Source organism: Cydia fagiglandana, chromosome 21 (genome assembly GCF_963556715.1).
Source record: "Cydia fagiglandana chromosome 21, ilCydFagi1.1, whole genome shotgun sequence".
In the NCBI taxonomy this organism is placed as follows: domain Eukaryota; kingdom Metazoa; phylum Arthropoda; class Insecta; order Lepidoptera; family Tortricidae; genus Cydia; species Cydia fagiglandana.
Window position 1 is genome coordinate 6,764,723 of NC_085952.1, and position 18,547 is coordinate 6,783,269.

Here is an 18,547-nt window from a genome sequence, read left to right on the forward strand (position 1 = left end):
GTTTGTTGTATGGGAGCCCCACTTAAACCTTTATTTTATTCTGTTTTAGTATTTGTTGTTATAGCGGCAACAGAAATACATCATCTGTGAAAATTTCAACTGTGTAGCTATCACGGTTCGTGAGATACAGCCTGGTGACAGACAGACGGACGGACGGACAGCGAAGTCTTAGTAATAGGGTCCCGTTTTACCCCTTGGGTACGGAACCCTAAAAATTGAGACTATTCGTAGAATTGTCGGGAAAAACTTAGGCTGACGCCATCTTTAAAATACTTCGACCGACCAACCCCATTTAATATCAAGATCAATATGTATAGAATATGTGTAAGTACCATATCCTCTAGCCGCCCAGACATCAAAACTTGCCAATGCAAATGCAATTCTGATTTGTCAAAATTAAGATTGAAATTGGAATGGAACGGGAGACCTTTTTATAGGCCTCTGGGCGGCTAGAGGATATTGATATACCCTTATACATAGTTTACCCTTAAACATAGTTTCTTCATGTTTGTTTGGTCGAGCCCCGGTGAAAATGATTCTTTCCTTTAGCTGTCAAACTGAGAGATACAGGATGGGTCTTAAGGGGCCCACTGATTAACTGTCCGCCGGACGGTATCGGCCTGTCAATTGTTCGGAACTGTCAAAATTATGTTCTAACTGACAGGCCGATACCGTCCGGCGGACTGTTAATCAGTGGGCCCCTTAACATGAATAATGTGCGCTTTAGGAAACTTTTTCGTTTCAGCAAACGGCACACATTTGTATTTAAGCTCTGTTTTTCTTCTTCCTCGCGTTATCCCGGCATTTCGCCACGGCTCATGAGAGCCTGGGGTCCGCTTAGCAACTAATCCCATGATTTGACGTAGGCACTAGTTTTTACGAAAGCTCTATTCTAGAGCTCTAGAGCTATTTAAGCTCTGTTTTTATGTTCCTGATACTAAAATGACAGTTCGATTGGGCAATTTACTACCATAAATACCGTAAATATACCATTTAGAACAATATTAGTACAAAATCAGTACCAATATTGTACTAAATGATATATTTGGACAGTATAATTGTAACTTTAGTATTCGAGAAAAACAGCATTAGAAAAATATAATTATTCATTACCTACCCACTCTTTTTTTCAAATCAAAGTGAAATCCACTTGAAGTTTGACTTTACATATTACCATGTCGTTATCGACTATTTGAAATACATGAAGATCAGATCTAGGTGTATCTTAGAAGTGAAGATATCTATTATTAAACTACAGTTGCTTGATGAAAACTAATGAAGATTTCCTCTGACCGCAGAGCGCATCCGTGTAATGCAATATACGTATACGTGCGATATACGTATAATGCAATACATGCACGTGAACTGGTCTTATGCAATATGCAATAAAACGTAACTTCAACTTAACATTTATTCAGCAAACCGTGACTACCGTTGCCAGGGAGGTTTTGGGATTATTCTGAGCTTCTTTTACTATGGGACCAACCCCGAAATCGCATAAAAAATGACTCTTTCATACATATTGGCTGGTCCATTTTCTATGGGAGGGTATATATTTTCGCGATTATGGGGTCCCATAGTTAAAGTTGCTCAGAGTAATCGCAAAACCTCCCTGGCAACGGGAATGCAGTTATTTTTAGCCACCGTGTATGGAAGTTGTTATCACATTTTGCCAGTAGATTTTCGGCCAGTTGTTGATATTTAATCGAACTGAAATTCTTCCTCAGAGACCGAAGGTGCCCATTGGTACTCTCTGATAGAATCACGTATGCAACCTCTTTGACTTTGGGCTTTAAATTTGCCGCAACTTCTGTTTAAAACGGTTTAACCCTTCGTAAGTATATCTAAGCACTGATCAGTGCGAACGAATTTAAACCTATTGTATCAAACAAAGGATTTTAGTTCGTACGCACTGATCAGTGCTTAGACAGATGAAAGGAGGAAATAAGTTTTAACAAAAAAAGCAACGGGTTGTACTCCGGGAGTGCCGGCAGAAGTGAAAACTCAATGACATTGTAACAGTTTTTCGATCAGGTCATGTCTCCGTCTTACGAAAGCGTCTTACGTCTTACGCTGTCGCGAGTTTAACATTTTTTCCCCATCACAAAAAGTGCATAGCGCCGCTAAAGAAGTTTTCACTTCAAAAACGTTTTATTTCTGTAAGATTCATTAAAATTACTAATTATTAGAAACAGATTTAATGAAATAAAGAGTTGAATAATCATTGGTAATCTATAACAGTGGCGGGACTTCCATACAAGCCCAAAAGCCGGGCTTGCCCTAAGGCAACTAATTGCCTTACCGAAATTACGTAGTGATAAGATCAATAAAGATTATTTTGAAAATCGCGCGCCAAACGATCCCGTATTATTAAATTCAAGCCACAGCGGCCTCGAACCGCGGCACGAGCGTGTTGCAAAATTATGCCGCGGCGTGGCGCCTCGTCCGCGCGAACTAAATCAGGCGGAGGATGTTCTAGCTATCCTGCTCGAACTCGCACTCGTTGGCTTGCAACCGTGCTTGCTTTTTCGTCCCGCTCTGGGCACTATCAGCCTACAAACCGTCAAAGAACGATGTAACTATTTGTTGGTATGTATAGCAATTTTATAAGACGATTTATGCTTGGATTTTGTGTGAAGTTAGCTGCATAAGTTCGCACAGCGCGCGTTCGCGTTTACTTCAAGTGTATTATTATTTAGTTGAGCCGAGTCAGTGGTCGAGTCGAAAGTAACGAAAGTTTGTTTAAGTGAATTTGATTAAATAGTGAATGTGAATTTGTTCATCGTTGTGGCGCTTAGTTTAATAAGTGTTAACAATGGATCAAGAAGTGGTTCCTTGTGACGGTTTGAAATGCGTCCACGTTTTAGTCAACCAAAACAAGGTAAAGTCTTTGACCTTTGTCGAAAAACGGGACCTAATTTCCACGGCAAAACCAACACCCGACTTGTGTATTTCTCAGTCAAGTCAGTCGCGTAAGAGAAATTTCTGTAGGGCCGTCTACAAAACTCATTGGATTGTTGGTTGTTCCCATACAAATAAGATGTATTGCTGGTGTTGCATATTTTTTTCGAACGATATTAACGTTTGGAATACTTCTGGCTATAACGATTTAAATAATTTATCTGGAGCAATAAAGAGGCACATGAATTCCGGTAAACATATGTGTGCAGTGATTTCTTTTAGCAATTTTGGGAAACAAAGGATCGAGGCCTCTTTGTCGCGACAATTATCAGAAGAAATATCAAAACATAACATGCGTGTTGACAACAATCGTAGTGTTTTTCAGAGGTTAGTCGATATTGTGTGCCATTTAGCACAGCAAGAACTTCCTTTTAGAGGACACGATGAGTCAAACACTTCATTAAATAGGGGCAATTTTTTGGAACTTGTATCGTTGCTATCAAAATATGACGGCGTTCTAGAAAAACATGTTCAAAGCGACAAACCAAGCTCGAGCTATTTGTCTAACAAAATACAAAATGACATTATTCATTCCGTAGCAGACGTGCGCTATGATTAGCTCGCCTCGTCACGCTAGCAGATGCATTTGACCCCGAAGAGTGAAGATTGGACAGTTATTACGAAAACATATCTTTCGGCTTGCCCTACTCCAAAACCCTAGGCACGCTACTGATCTATAATTTAATAAATTTAAAAGTAACGTGATTGATAGTTGACCTTTGTAAATAGAAGGTAGTTGGAAGAAAGAATAAAAGACGACTGGCATGGCGGTTAACGGGCATTCGGTTACGGGCAGAGGTGAAGGGAGGACGATTGTGAAGTGAGATGATTGGAGATTGAACTGTAACGGAATATTGTGATCAAGAAATATATTGCTGTTATGAAAGAAGTAATTTTTATTATATTTCCTTACAGATACACAAGCCCTCGGCTAGCAGCGGCCGCAGTACACGGAGTAATGGCGCTGAAAGGCACCGCGAAAGAGTTCGGCATCGTGACCACTCCTATCCTGCATTACTGCGTTCGATGCCGAAACGACAACACTTACGGCACTCCCACTGAAGAAGGTACCTTTAAACCCTTTAACCTCCTATAGTTCGTTTTTTTAGCATTAGAAAGAACTTGCAAGAAGGTAAGCGATCTTGACATGTCTTTTAATTGAAAAACGCTTTTTAAAAATCAAAAACTATTACTTATGAAAGAAGAAGAATATAAATGATCGTATTAGATGCATAAGTTACATATTTGCCGTAACTTATTTTTAAAATGTGTTTTTCAATGAAAAGACTCGTCAAAATTGTTTACCTTATTTCTAATGCTAAAAAAAACGAACTATAAGGCCCAGCCATACAGATGAAAGATCCATAATTTGCAACTGAAATTTGAAAGTACAGTGTAGGAAATAGAGTTGACTTTTCGATGTTGGAAAATTGGACAAAACGAAGCAAAAGCGACTCTTTTCCAATTGAATAGGATTTAAATTTCATCGAACTGAACAGGTACTATATGTAGGACCTTGGGCCTTAGAAGGATAATAGCATATTGTCCTCATTATCGTCTTAACTTACACCCTGTTGCATTTCAATGGGTGGGCCAGAGTGTATAAAATTATCCCCGAAACTCTTTTTTCATTTATTTATTTTATTATACTTATATTACTTATTTATTATAGTAATCTTGACGACCTTGATCTTGATTTTGACGACTGGTCTGGCCTAGTGGGTAGTGACACTGCCTATGAAGCCGATGGTCCCGGGTTCGAATCCTGGTAAGGGCATATTTGTATGATGATACAGATATTTGTTTCTGAGTCATGGTTGTTTTCTATGTACATATTTAAATATTTATATATATTATATATATCGTTGTCTGAGTACCCACAACACAAGCTTTCTTGAGCTTACCGTGGGGCTTAGTCAATTTGTGTAAAAAATGTCCTATAATATTTATTTATTTTTTATTTATTTAATCTACCAAAATTTTTTGACCGCAAATACCTTACTGTCTTTAGGTAGAAAATATGGGCCGTACTCTCTCGTGAGTACACCAGGTGAGCGAGGTCAGTAAGCAAATGCGTTCGACGGCTTTACTTCGCAAACCTCGTAACTTCATACAAATTCGAACTAATATGGTCATACATTATATAACCGGGCGTTGTGTGTCATTTGAGATTTATCTATAGAAATACAGTTAAAGAACTTAATTTCTGTGTCATTTCATACATTGACCAATGGCTAATATGTTCCATGCGGCTTTCAAATTGCCAATGTGACAAGACGAACTACAAAGTGCACGCATCACCTAACTGGTTAGGTCTAACTCATAGACTAGGAATCCTCTAGACCGATTTAGAGCAATTATTTCATACAACCGATGATGCCAAAAATGCGGGGGTGCGCGGGACGAGGAGAGCGAAATCCCGTGCCGTGATTGGTCCGTTCAAAGACACGGACGTCACTCAAAGATACTTTCGACTTGAACATGAAGTAAAATTACCGTATGCGTGGCAAAGGGGGTAGCGCGACTATGCTAAGTCTGGAGGATGTTTTGTCCGTGGTCTAACTTGTCAGGTTCACGCACCGCGCAGCGCCTTACGGTCATTTTTGGAATTAATAATATTTAAAACAAAAGTTTTTAAAAAGCCTCAAATTATAACTATACTAACCACATACAATCTTTCCTTTGTCATAACAAATACAAAAGTAATAACATATTAAACATAATATATTAATTATGTTTTATTCGTATGTTATCAATCGTAATCGTAATAATAACGACGTAGGTAATAATCAGTCTAAGTAGCTAAGAAATCTAAAAAGAGGCTATCACCATTCGAGCTGTTCCATTATGGAATTGTTTTCTAGTGTAAATAAGCCAACTAAAATTTCATCCCGTTCTTAAACTAAATCTAAATAAAACTAATACTAAAACATATAATTATGTCTATGTCATTATTAATAATCTCAGCTTTAAATTTCGTGGTGTATTTATGTATTAACATAATGTTTTAATTTATAAATAGGTAAGTATATAATTAATGTATTTGATCTACTACATTGTCTACATTTATATTAATGTTTATTGTAGGTATATGTCCGTGTAGCTGTGTGATAATAATAACCTTTTTAATATTTTAATTTAACTCTTTGCACAACCAACACACATTTTTTTGAACATGTTTAGTTCTTTACTCCCTATTCTAAGTTAACCCCAAACATCATCTATTAAATTATATTATAACAATATTTGCTGTTGAGGATAAATATGTATTAATTAATAAAACGCCGTAATCCTACTGTTCACTCTGTAACGAATGCTCTTTAACCCTTATCCAGGCTGACAGAAAAAATTACAATCAAACGTTATTCTTACTCATAGAATATAGACCACCTGTTCTAAGAGCCGCAAGTTAACAAAGAGAATTTGAAATAGAGAGTTACTGTCATGGTAAATTATGTAGCTACAGTACATTTACTGCCATATCTTTCGACAGACGATTAAAACTGTTAGAACGCCATTTGACTTTAATCATTATTCTTTCACTGATATGTGTTAACTTGTTAAATATTAATATTAACGCCATCTACTCGACAGTAGGCTGAAGATTATGGCGCCATCGCTCGAAAAGATTGCGCTATACCTTTGTCTTATTGTCGAGTAGATGGCATTAATATTAATATTTATTAAATTAACACATATCAGTGAAAGAATAAGAATTAAAGTCAAATGGCGTTCTAACAGTTTTATGTTCTGTCGAAAGATGGCAGTAAATTTACAGTGGCTACATAATTTATATTGACAATCCGTCTCTATACACTCTATTCTCTTTGTGGTTACTAAATCAATTCAGCATTGATAAGGGTTAAGCGAAAAATCTAATGTTTATGACCCTATTACACCTGTAATATTATTTCTTATTTGCCAGGTTACTACGAAAAAATAGTAGGCGCTTTCAAGAACATACGAGCAAAATTACCTGTTCACGGATCTTATAACACTACTCTATACGTTGACGGCGCAAACGGTGTGGGAGGGAAGAAACTGAACATTATCAGGAAGAGTTTGGACGGGGAATTGGACCTGGTGCTGTATAATTTGGGGGGGAATGGGGGGAAATTAAATTTGAATGTGAGTATACGAATGGGCGATGCCCATTAACTTAGCATAGCGCATATTAGGTACTTTTACAGTGAGCTGCAGATATAACCGATCCCAGCTTTTACCCTCAATTCAATACTCAATATGGGGTGACTTCTTTACCGCTAGTCGTACATGGCTCTACGCACTCCTTGTCAGCTTGTGCTTGTACCATCACGCTCCGCGAATATGTTGCGCCATCCAGGGTCCTAGCTAAATTGGTTGTTCAATACTTACGCTATAGAATTTCCAATTTAGCAAGAACCCTAATTTTTTTTTTTTTAATTTATAGGACATTTTTACACAAATTGACCAACCCCCACGGTAAGCTCAAGAAGGCTTGTGTTGTGGGTACTCAGACAACGATATATATAATATATAAATACTTAAATACATAGAAAACAACCATGACTCAGGAACAAATATCTGTATCATCATACAAATAAAATGCCCTTACCAGGATTCGAACCCGGGACCATCGGCTTCATAGGCAGGGTCACTACCCACTAGGCCAGACCGGTCGTCAATTCATCAATTGCTTTTGACATTTTGACATCAATTCATCAATTGCGAATCTAGGGACAATTACTCACGCGAGTAAAACAGCTATTCTAAGGATTGCTCGGTTAAAGCATCCTTTTTTAATTACATAATAGTACAATCAGTTTCCATCATTTCAATATGTTAGAATCGAATTAACCTAATATTTACCAACCTCAATTACAAGGGCATTTTCATTTAACTTGTACTTTAAAACGCGACTTAAGTCGTGTTTCAGTAACGTCTAACCGTAACATTCCGGTCGGGATTTGACATTGACCGTCAGTTTTGCTAACCGGCCGTTGAAGGTGCACAGTTAAGTGAAAATTCCCACGAGGATCGAAAAAGTAAGTTTAATGAAAGTATACCTTCAACAGTGCGGCGCAGACTTCGTGAAAGTGTCGCAAACGCCGCCCGTAGGCGTCGAACACGCGCCGTTCCAACGCGTCGCGTCACTGGACGGCGACGGCGACCGGCTTGTCTACTACTACCTCGACGACAAGTGAGTTACCAATCTTAAACCTTGTTGCAAAGAGATAAGGTCCACCGATGGTCAAATAAGAGTTTTGTTAGTACTAGGGGACAGTAGAAGTTATTAAAGTATTGCAGAAGCCTCCCGTAGGCGTGGAACACGCGCCGTTCCAACGCGTCGCGTCATTGGACGGCGACGGCGACCGGTTTGTCTACTACTACCTCGACGACAAGTAAGTTACCTAATTTAAACCTTGTTCCAAAGACGTAAGGTCCACCGATGGTCAATAAAGAGTTTTGTTAGTACTAAGGGACAGTAGAAGTTATTAAAGTATCGCAGAAGCCTCCCGTAGGCGTCGAACACGCGCCGTTCCAACGCGTCGCGTCATTGGACGGCGACGGCGACCGGCTTGTCTACTACTACCTCGACGACAAGTAAGTTACCAATTTTAAACCTTGTTCCAAAGACGTAAGGTCCACCGATGGTCAATAAAGAGTTTTGTTAGTACTAAGGGACAGTAGAAGTTATTAAAGTATCGCAGAAGCCTCCCGTAGGCTCCCGTAGGCGCCGTTCCAACGCGTCGCGTCATTGGACGGTGACCGCCTCGTTTACAACTACCTCGACGACAAATGAGTTTGCACAATTGTGCAAGTTTTTCGGCAGAGGAGTAAGCTCTTAAAGGCGACTTCAGTTATTAAATGCTCTAAGGTATTACCCCACCTTACTTTACCTCGCTTTTTTTAGTATTAGGAAAATGATAATAAAATAAAACAATCGTTTACCTTTTTCTCTAATGCAAAAACGGGGTTTAACACAATTTTTACATGTTTCTTCACACAGTTACTCCTGTCACATTTTTATTTGAAATTAATTCCTAGAGTTAATAGCATAAAGTAGGTTTTAGCAAAGCGCCAAGTAACAACACAGAAACTTTCATTTTCATGATATCCTACTAATGTAACTGTGAAAACTGAAATTCACTCATATCTGAAACGGACTACGGTTGATTTTTGCAGAACGTAGTAAAATCAATACGGAAACTTTCGTTTTCATTTGGTGCCATCTATTGCATTTGAATAGTGCTCCTCGGCTGTATGCAGTCCTGGTAAACGCGGAAGAAAACGCGAACGCAGTATGAATTCTGTTGTATCACTATAAACGTTTGTAACTAAGGAGTGTCCTTTCAAAAGGGCTTATTTTTGTATGATGCCCATAGAGAAATAAGCTCTTTTGAAAATACTCACCTGAACTCACTGAACTGAACATATTAGGTTACTATAGCCGGTCAAACAACTTTGTCAATAGAGAAAGGCGCGAAATTAAAATGTTCTATGGGACGATAACCCTTCGCCCCTACATTTTTTAAATTTGCCCCCTTTTTCTTACTGATGGAAATGATATGACAGAGTATAGATAAGTTTTGCAATAGACAAATGTGAAACAATGAGTTGGCGTATCATAATTTTTAAAACTATTAGACACTGTTTGGTGGGAAATCATTTATACTTTCTTTTTAAATTTACTTATTAAAAATAAATTTCAACTTTGAAAATGTCGGCGTGGGCTAGAGCAAAAAAGTACCTAATGGGACGGTAACTCTTCGCACCTCCATTTTTTTTAATTTGTCGCTCTTTTCTACTGACGAAAATGGTTTGACAGAGTATATCTCTTATTATTATTGACTAAGCATTACTAGAACTACTTATTACGTTATTACTAAATTTACTAAACATAACATCAATATCTAGGTATCTACATAAAATAGCTCGCATCCTGTAATAACTTTGTGTTCTTCTGTAGCTATGGTTATCTCTTTCCTGCACAATCGATAGTATCCATCTAGAATATCTAGACTAGATGAACTGATGACCTATATACCTACTATGGCAATATCCTGAATTTGATGCGGCCCTGGTAAACACGGAAGAACATTCTAGAGTAGATCCGATTGGAATGACCTGCTGATACTTCCAGTATGATTTATTACATTAATTTAATACAATAATGCAAATTCTAGAAGTTTTTATACAATTTGCTTTTCAATGTGAGGAATCGAATATATGTCGCGGTCAAAATAGCAATTTACTTATTTTCCATAAGTCTTTATGTCTCATTATAACCAGTGACGTCAGCGCTTAGCACAAGGCGGGCGTTTTGAGAAAATATTACTTTAAAATATATTAGCTAAATGTACCTACGATTTTGACTCTCATTTCTAACTTTTCTATCGCTTTAATAGAGTAGGTCCCATACGAACATTTGACTGTCATAGAGTCGGTTGCACCAAACTGTTCGTACGACTATCGTTAGAGTTCGCAAAATTTTTATGTATGGAAACTTTCATACTAAAGCGCCGGGGCGCACCGGCTGACGTTGATCAGTCTGTCAAATATGGTTGGTGCAACTGGCCCTTATCCTTATCGAATTGTTAGATTGCCAATTTTATAATGTTCATAATGGATTCTAATATTCAACTTGACTTTACAATGTCACCATAAAACAACTAACATGCGAAATATGGAAAGCATGTTGTTTAAATGCTGTCTTCGTTATTGTGGAACCGGGCCTAGGTATTATCATGCCGCGATCAGAAAGGGATTAGAAATGACAGATTTCCATACACTTACGTCTAAATCAATATGGATTGACAGCTATCTCAATCCCTTTTTAATTACGATTCAGTAATACTGTAGTCTCTTTCTAACCTACATCTGTCTCCCTTAGACCTAGTTCCGTTTTGGGGTCACAGTTCATCTTCTGCAGTTTATGCAGTCCTGGTAAACGCGGAAGAAAACCCGAGCAAAGTTACAGGTTGCGTTTGAACTTTGACCCCGTTGCATTTATATCATTAAAACCCTCGAATATTTTTTACTTTTTGCCGCTTTCAACGAAACCGACTTCAAGATTTCGAAAGGAGGAGGATCTTAATTCGGTTATATGTATTTTTTACAAGCTTTTATTTGTAATGTACTTAATATGTATGTATGTAACTATGTTTGTACGGGTCAAATCTTGCAAGTTGAAGACTTGAAGCTGAAAATTTGGATGCATATGTAATAAAAGTCAGCAAGTCGGGTACTACCCAACGGGGACGACCCAAGACGATACTACGCTCGATGAAAAATTCTATGGCGGTTTTAAGGTACACTTTCATAAAGACTAAGGCTCGATATAAAAAAAATCCGTCGTCGGGTTATAGGTAGTTTTTAGGGTTCCGTACCCAAAGGGTAAAACGGGACCCTATTACTAAGACTTCGCTGTCCGTCCGTCCGTCCGTCCGTCCGTCCGTCCGTCCGTCCGTCTGTCACCAGGCTGTATCTCACGAACCGTGATAGCTAGACAGTTGAAATTTTCACAGATGATGTATTTCTGTTGCCGCTATAACAACAAATACTAAAAACAGAATAAAATTAAGATTTAAATGGGGCTCCCCTACAACAAACGTGATTTTTGACCAAAGTTAAGCAACGTCGGGAGGGGTCAGTACTTGGATGGATGACCGTTTTCTTTTTGCTATTTTTTGTTTTTTTTTTTGTATTATGGTACGGAACCCTTGTATGTAACAATAAAGTTGTAACTTCTAGTATAATAAATAATTAAATAATAAAAAAAAACCGTGATAGCTAGACAGTTGAAATTTTCACAGATGATGTATTTCTGTTGCCGCTATAACAACAAATACTAAAAACAGAATAAAATAAAGATTTAAATGGGGCTCCCATACAACAAACGTGATTTTTGACCAAAGTTAAGCAACGTCGGGAGGGGTCAGTACTTGGATGGGTGACCGTTTTCTTTTTGCTTTTTTTTGTATTATGGTACGGAACCCTTCGTGCGCGAGTCCGACTCGCACTTGCCCGGTTTTTTGAACGTTCCTTAATATGCTTTATGTTGTTGACCTTTAGCCTCTAAAGCAGGTGACCTAGTGCACTCGTTTAAACCTAACCTCCTCTGTTTACATGCTCTCCTGGTAAACGCGGAAGCAAAATCTAGCAGAGTTAGAGGGGCAACTGGGAAATGATCAAATGTAGCTTTAAGTAAGTAAATATTATTTACAGTACATATGGTCCTATTTTGCCGCACTAGTGCGTAAAACAGCACTTTTCGTGCGATGTCAAAAGTTTAAAGGGCCATATGTTCTGTAAAACGTTGTATATACGATACACGTGCGAATAGGTAATTCGCAACTCGTGTCGATTCAAAACACTCCCTTCGGTCGTGTTTTAATTTATCGCTACTCGTTTCGAATTTCCTGTTTTCCGCACTTGTATCGTAAATAACTATTTCATCTCAGAAGCTCGAATAAGGGTCCTTTTCTACTTAAAAACAGTGACCAAAATGCGATTTTGCTCACTGAGTGACATAGTCATATAAGTAAAGAAAAAGTGATGCTAACTCCATAAGTACATCAGTTTTCTTACAAAACGCGCGTTATTTCGTAGTCGACATCTATCGTCGAGTAACGGAATCTATCAGTACGGTTACCATCAGTTTGTCACTGACATAAACGCCGTCGAGAACGTAATTTACTTTCTATACATCCCGTTTGCACTAATATGCGAGTGCGAGCGAGATGTATAGAAAGTAAATTACGTTCTCGACGGCGTTTGTCAGTGACGAACTGATGGTAACCGTACAGTACTGCTAGTTAGTGTGTGTGATTTTCTAAGTTTCATTATACTTGCCCCGTTTTGGTGTGGGTTAAATCTTGGAAGCTCATCGTTAAGTTGATGGCTTATATGATGGCCCTATGGCTTATATCAGTTATATCTGGTCTTACTATAATCAAACTGCCATAAGACAAACAGTATGAGGATTCCATACAAGTCTTACCCCGGTCATCCCCGGTGATAGTCTTACCCCACCTCACCTTAGTAGGTATTCTGGCATAATAAAACGCGACAAAACTTGATAGTTCAACTTACATATTTTGTAGGTCACGAGTGCAATATGTTTATCTCCCTCAGTCGGTCTCGCTCTAGTCTAGACAAATAGGTCACCTAAATAGTACAGCTTGTTTTCGTTGAGCTAACACTTCTACATTTTATGCAGTCCTGGTACAAGATGAGGCAAATAGTTGGCAGTGGATAGTGGAAATCTGCTGAAAATATAGTTAGTTTAGCTAAAAACGACAGAGTCACTTACGAACACAACTTTTTTTGGGTTTCGTTAGAATGAGGGATAATTAATTTAACACATTTTTTTTAGCAGCCAAGAATAATAATCAGACTAAGTAAGCTTTTTATAGTTCGTTTTTTTTAACATTAGAAAGAACTTGCAAGAAAGTAAGCGATCTTGACATGTCTTTTAATTGAAAAAAGCTTTTTAAAAATCAAAAACTATTACTTATGAAAGCAGAAGAATATAAATGATCGTATTAGATTCACGACTCGATCTACGAGTATAGACTCGTAGTTCGTTTTTTTAGCATTAGAAATGAGGTAAACAATCGTTGATGTGTCTTTTAATTGAAAAACACATTTTAAAAATAAGTTACAGCAAATATGTAACAATTATGAATCTAATACGATCATTTATATTATATATATTATAACCCTATGGTTTGTAAATTGTAAGCGAGGCCATGTTATTATAGAATGCTCCGTTATCATCACATCTTACAATAATAATTAGTAGGTACCGATAGTTGAAATCGTTTGAGCTGACCGTTCAGCTGCTTTAACCTGCACAAGCACTATTATTACAAGGGGAAACTAGGCTATTTTGGGATGAGAATGATTTATTTAGTTTTCTTTGATTTCATTTTGTTTACGAGTAACATTGGAATAGGTACAAAAGTTGTTATAGTAGGTATTGTCAGGTATGTATTGTTTTCGAATGTTTTATATTTCAAGCATTTTCATAAATCATAACACATATAGGTACTTACATACAAACAGAAGAATTTAGGCACGGAGCTATAGTTACCTGCAACATCTCTCACATCGAAGTGTGCAAAAATATATGACGCAAATCTCGTTTGTCGAGTCATACAAGTGTGTAGGTAATGCATATGTGTGTGATTCGACTGTACTAATAGCTTACCCAGATACCTACCCCCTTATTCATAAACGTTTACTAAAGTTGACAAGCCGATAAAAATCGTTTGTCCCTTTCCGACGTATTGGTATGATGGAAAGGGACAAACTATTATTATCGGCTTGTCAACTTTAGTAAACGTTTATGAATAAGGCGGCTAGAATCTAATAGATACTTTGCACACATTAAAACTCTGGCTAGACTGAAAACAGGAGACTTTCGACAACCATCTCGTTCTACTCCATGTTATTGATTTTCACATTTAGGTCACCGGGTGCACTGTAACTAGTCCTGCATTTTATGCAGTCCTAGTAAACGCGGAAGCGTTGTCTGGCAGAGATAGTTTGGGCCTCTACAAAATACCTACTCTTTTTATTAGGGTCTCGTACCCAAAGGGTAAAACGGGACCCTATTACTAAGACTTCGCTGTCCGTCCGTCCGTCTGTCTGTCACCAGGCTGTATCTCATGAACCGTGATAGCTAGACAGTTGAAATTTTCACAGATGATGTATTTCTGTTGCCGCTATAACAACAAATACTAAAAACAGAATAAAATAAAGATTTAAGTGGGGCTCCCATACAACAAACGTGATTTATGACCAAAGTTAAGCAACGTCGGGCGTGGTCAGTACTTGGAAAAGTGACCGTTTTTTTTGCATTTTTTTCCGTTTTTTTTTTTGCATTGTGGTACGGAACCCTACGACCTCCGAGACGGAGTCCGACTCGCACTTGCCCGGTTTTTTTATTTATTTAACCTTTAGGTATTGCACAAAAATATGTACTTTCTTGTGTATAACAATGGAGTCAAACAGAATCTTGAATTTTTCTATTAGTAAGTTAACCTACATAAAAATAGGGTCCCGTTTTTATTTTAAATCGGTCGGGAGAGGTACCCAAAAAATAATGACCCATTTTTGGCAAAACCTTGTAGGTATGGGGAGCTAAGAACATTTTTTTATATTTATTTAATGTCTTATTATTAGGAAGGCGCCTATTGGCGGAAATTTGTGCAGAATGGAGATCATTGGTGCACAAAATAAACACCTCATGTGGTCGCGACCCTCGGACATGAGGAATCGAGGAAGAAGAAGAATGTCTTACACTGAGCATCAGATAACGATTCTGGTTGATAACAATTGGTTCATGTCAGGAAGCGGATCGGAACTAAAAAGATAGGTCAAATATCGGAACTTATGAAAGGAAAAGCTTTTAAACCTAGGAGCTTTTTATATAATATATTATTTAATACGTGCATACATAAACGCAGATAAATGTGTGCGTGAGATCGGGAGAGAGCTTGGATGTGCTAAAACACCTCTTCGATCTTATGCAACCCTGGTACATAGCAGCAAAAACAGCTGAGTACAACTGTACTTGCAAGCTAGTGTACGTCCTCATTTTGCTGCAACTGTACACTCGGACTAGGAGTACATTACACTCTACTGCCGGCTGGCTGGCTGAGACCGTCAAAACCGATTTAGCAGTTTCCTTAAAATGTGTAATTTTAAGAAAACTTGTTTGTAAAATTTGTCTGAGAAAACTAAAGACTGACCAGTAACATATGATCATTATCCAGAGGGCGCTGTTATTCTCATTTATATGGTGACAGTTCAGTTTAATATGGAAAAAATAGTTACAATTACAAGCCCGTAGTATTCCGGTGCAAGCAAATTCTTATCCGTGAAATTCACGGATCCATGTCCTGTGAAGTCTCTCACAAGTCTTTCTAATAGCGTCAATCCCGTCTACTATCTCCAATTAAGTCCACCGTGACGCTTTACAATGTTAAATTTATTGATTGTAATTTTGATTTGATTTCAGTAACAAAATGCATCTCCTGGACGGCGATAAGATCGCAACACTATTAGCGAGCTACGTCACAGAACTTCTCAAGGCGTGCGAAGCGACTGACTTGAAACTCGGTCTGGTGCAGACCGCGTACGCCAACGGAGCGTCCACCAAATACATCACCGAAGATCTGGTAAGGCTTATCCTAAAGTAAACCTTAAGTAAAGGCGAATGAGATCGCAACTCGGTTAGCGAGTTACGTCACAGAGCTGCTAAAATCGTGCGAACTGGTCTGGTGCAGACCGCATTCGCCAACGGAACGACACGTGGATGGGGGTGGATGGAATGATTGGCTTCTTCTTCCTGGCGTTATCCCGGCATTTTGCCACGGCTCATGGGAGCCTGGGGTCCGCTTGACAACTAATCCCATGATTTGACGTAGGCGCTAGTTTTTACGAAAGCGACTGCCATCTGACCTTCCAACCCAGAGGGGAAACTAGGCCTTATTGGGATTAGTCCGGTTTCCTCACGATGTTTTCCTTCACCGAAAAGCGACTGGCAAATATCAAATGATAATTCGTACATAAGTTCCGAAAAACTCATTGGTACGAGCCGGGGTTTGAACCCGCGACCTCCGGATTGAAAGTCGCACGCTCTTACCGCTAGGCCACCAGCGCTTATGGTGGAATGATTGGCGTTACTGGAAATAAAAAGATGAGACTTTTGAACGCTATCTTATGAACAAGACAAGTCATACCAGATGTTCCATACGCTCCGGACGCTCCGGGAGCGTCCACCAAATATATTACGGAAGATCTGGTACGACTTGTCTTGTTCATAAGAAAACGTTCAAAAGTTACATCTTTTATTACACGACTGCCCAAACAAAAAGAGTGTATTGTTTTCAGGGTTCATGTTTGTATGTGAGTTTCTTTATTCCACCATAACTTCTGAATGCCTTAACCGATTTAGATAAATGATATATCATTAGAATCCTTACGTCATCCCGACTAACATAGGCTATGTGACGTCATAATAAAGTCAATATGGCGGCCATAATACATGATATTGCGTGATGTTTAGAAAAAAAATTCTTGCAAACCTATCGAGTGGGGCCTCAAAATGAAGAGCTTTCAAAGACGATTTAAAATATATATGCAACATAGGCGTTCAAGTCTTATTTTGGAAGAATAAGGATTCACAAAATGTGCTAAGAAAAATAAATCCTTCTATCTTATTTAGTGAGCTATCAAATGTAAGGGTTTTTACCGCTGATCATAAAAATATATATAAATCATATGGTATACCTAAGGTAAATACAGGAACTAAACACAAACATGTTCTAAATCGCGCTATTGAAATCTAAACGTGTGAAATTCTATTTAAGCGATGAGCTTCGAATAATTTCTGGCTTATTGGATTCTTATATTTCTTGTGAATAAAATTATCCTTGCCTCCTAAACCTAATTAACCCGCCTGCGAAAAAAATTGGTTTTGTTTTAACACGTGCGTAGGTACTAAACTAATTTTCATAATTGGGATACTGCAATGTTCTGCCGAATATGCAAGAGTGATAGCGTTATTTCGATTTTCTTATTTCGCGGTAGAGCCCGCGAGATTGTGATGGAGTGTAGTAGTGGCGCCCCCTACGCAGAGTTTCGCGTAATATTCCCTATTGTAAGAAGTATCTATGTGACAATGTTTATATTATACATATTATGTCTCTTCCTTCCTTCTCGAATGCTACGAACCTTCCTTTATTCATTCCTAACCTAACTAGTAGTAGTAGACATTTGTCTAAATTCAAAAGCCGAAATGTGAGCTCCGCATAGGGTTCAAGGGCCAGAGCGCGCGCTTTTCGCAACTTTCCCCTACGTAATATCTTAATTGTGAAGGCCAAAGGCCGAGCTGCAAGAGTGTTGTGTTCAAACACAGACCAATAGAAAAGTGTCTAGATGCGCAGGCCAAAGTCCGAGCTGGGGTAGGGTCGAAGGCCAGGATCATTTGACAGGTGGAACTCACTGCAATTTCCCCTAGTATAGCTGCAATCGCCCCTTTTATAGAAATAAAAAAGCCAATGGCCCGAATCGTCCGAAAAAGGCGCGTCTTTAGTATTCAAACAACAACAACATACCATAATATAGACAATAATACAAGTATCTAAATACGAAGGCCGAAGGCCGCGAACCTCGCGTAGGGCTGAATGCCCGAAGCGTCCGAGAGAGGCGTACCTTTAGTATTTAAACACAGAACAATGCAATGTTACAAGTGTCTAATGCGAAGCCCGTAGACCGAACTCCGCGTAAAGCCGAAGGTCCGGACCGTCGGACAGGTACATGCGCTATCCTCAATTTCCCCTAGTATCTTAATTGGGAAGGCGCGATTCCACGCGACGCCGAAGACTGACCGGCGGGAGTTTAGTACTCGTGGAACTCGGTCAGACATTTGAAGAAATTGCACCCGTGGGCCTTACGCAGAGCTCGGTCTTCAGTCTACATATTTTGACACATGTACAAAATGGTTCTGTGTTTCACCGCTACCATCCCGCAGCATGGCTTTCAGCCTCGCGTAGAAGCGTGCTTCTCTTGAACGTTTTGGGCATTCGGCCCT

General features: G+C 38.7%; 1 protein-coding gene across 1 annotated transcript in view; it reads left to right on the top strand.

Moving 5' to 3' along the window:
• The window catches only part of LOC134675266 (phosphoacetylglucosamine mutase), a 48,949-nt gene that overhangs the window by 19,234 nt on the left and 11,168 nt on the right, over nucleotides 1-18,547 (top strand). The window contains exons 5-8 of the mRNA XM_063533486.1: nucleotides 3,877-4,028; nucleotides 6,887-7,089; nucleotides 8,016-8,142; nucleotides 15,970-16,130. Coding sequence (XP_063389556.1) covers nucleotides 3,877-4,028; nucleotides 6,887-7,089; nucleotides 8,016-8,142; nucleotides 15,970-16,130 — 643 coding nt within the window. The remainder of the gene's footprint in view (nucleotides 1-3,876; nucleotides 4,029-6,886; nucleotides 7,090-8,015; nucleotides 8,143-15,969; nucleotides 16,131-18,547) is intronic.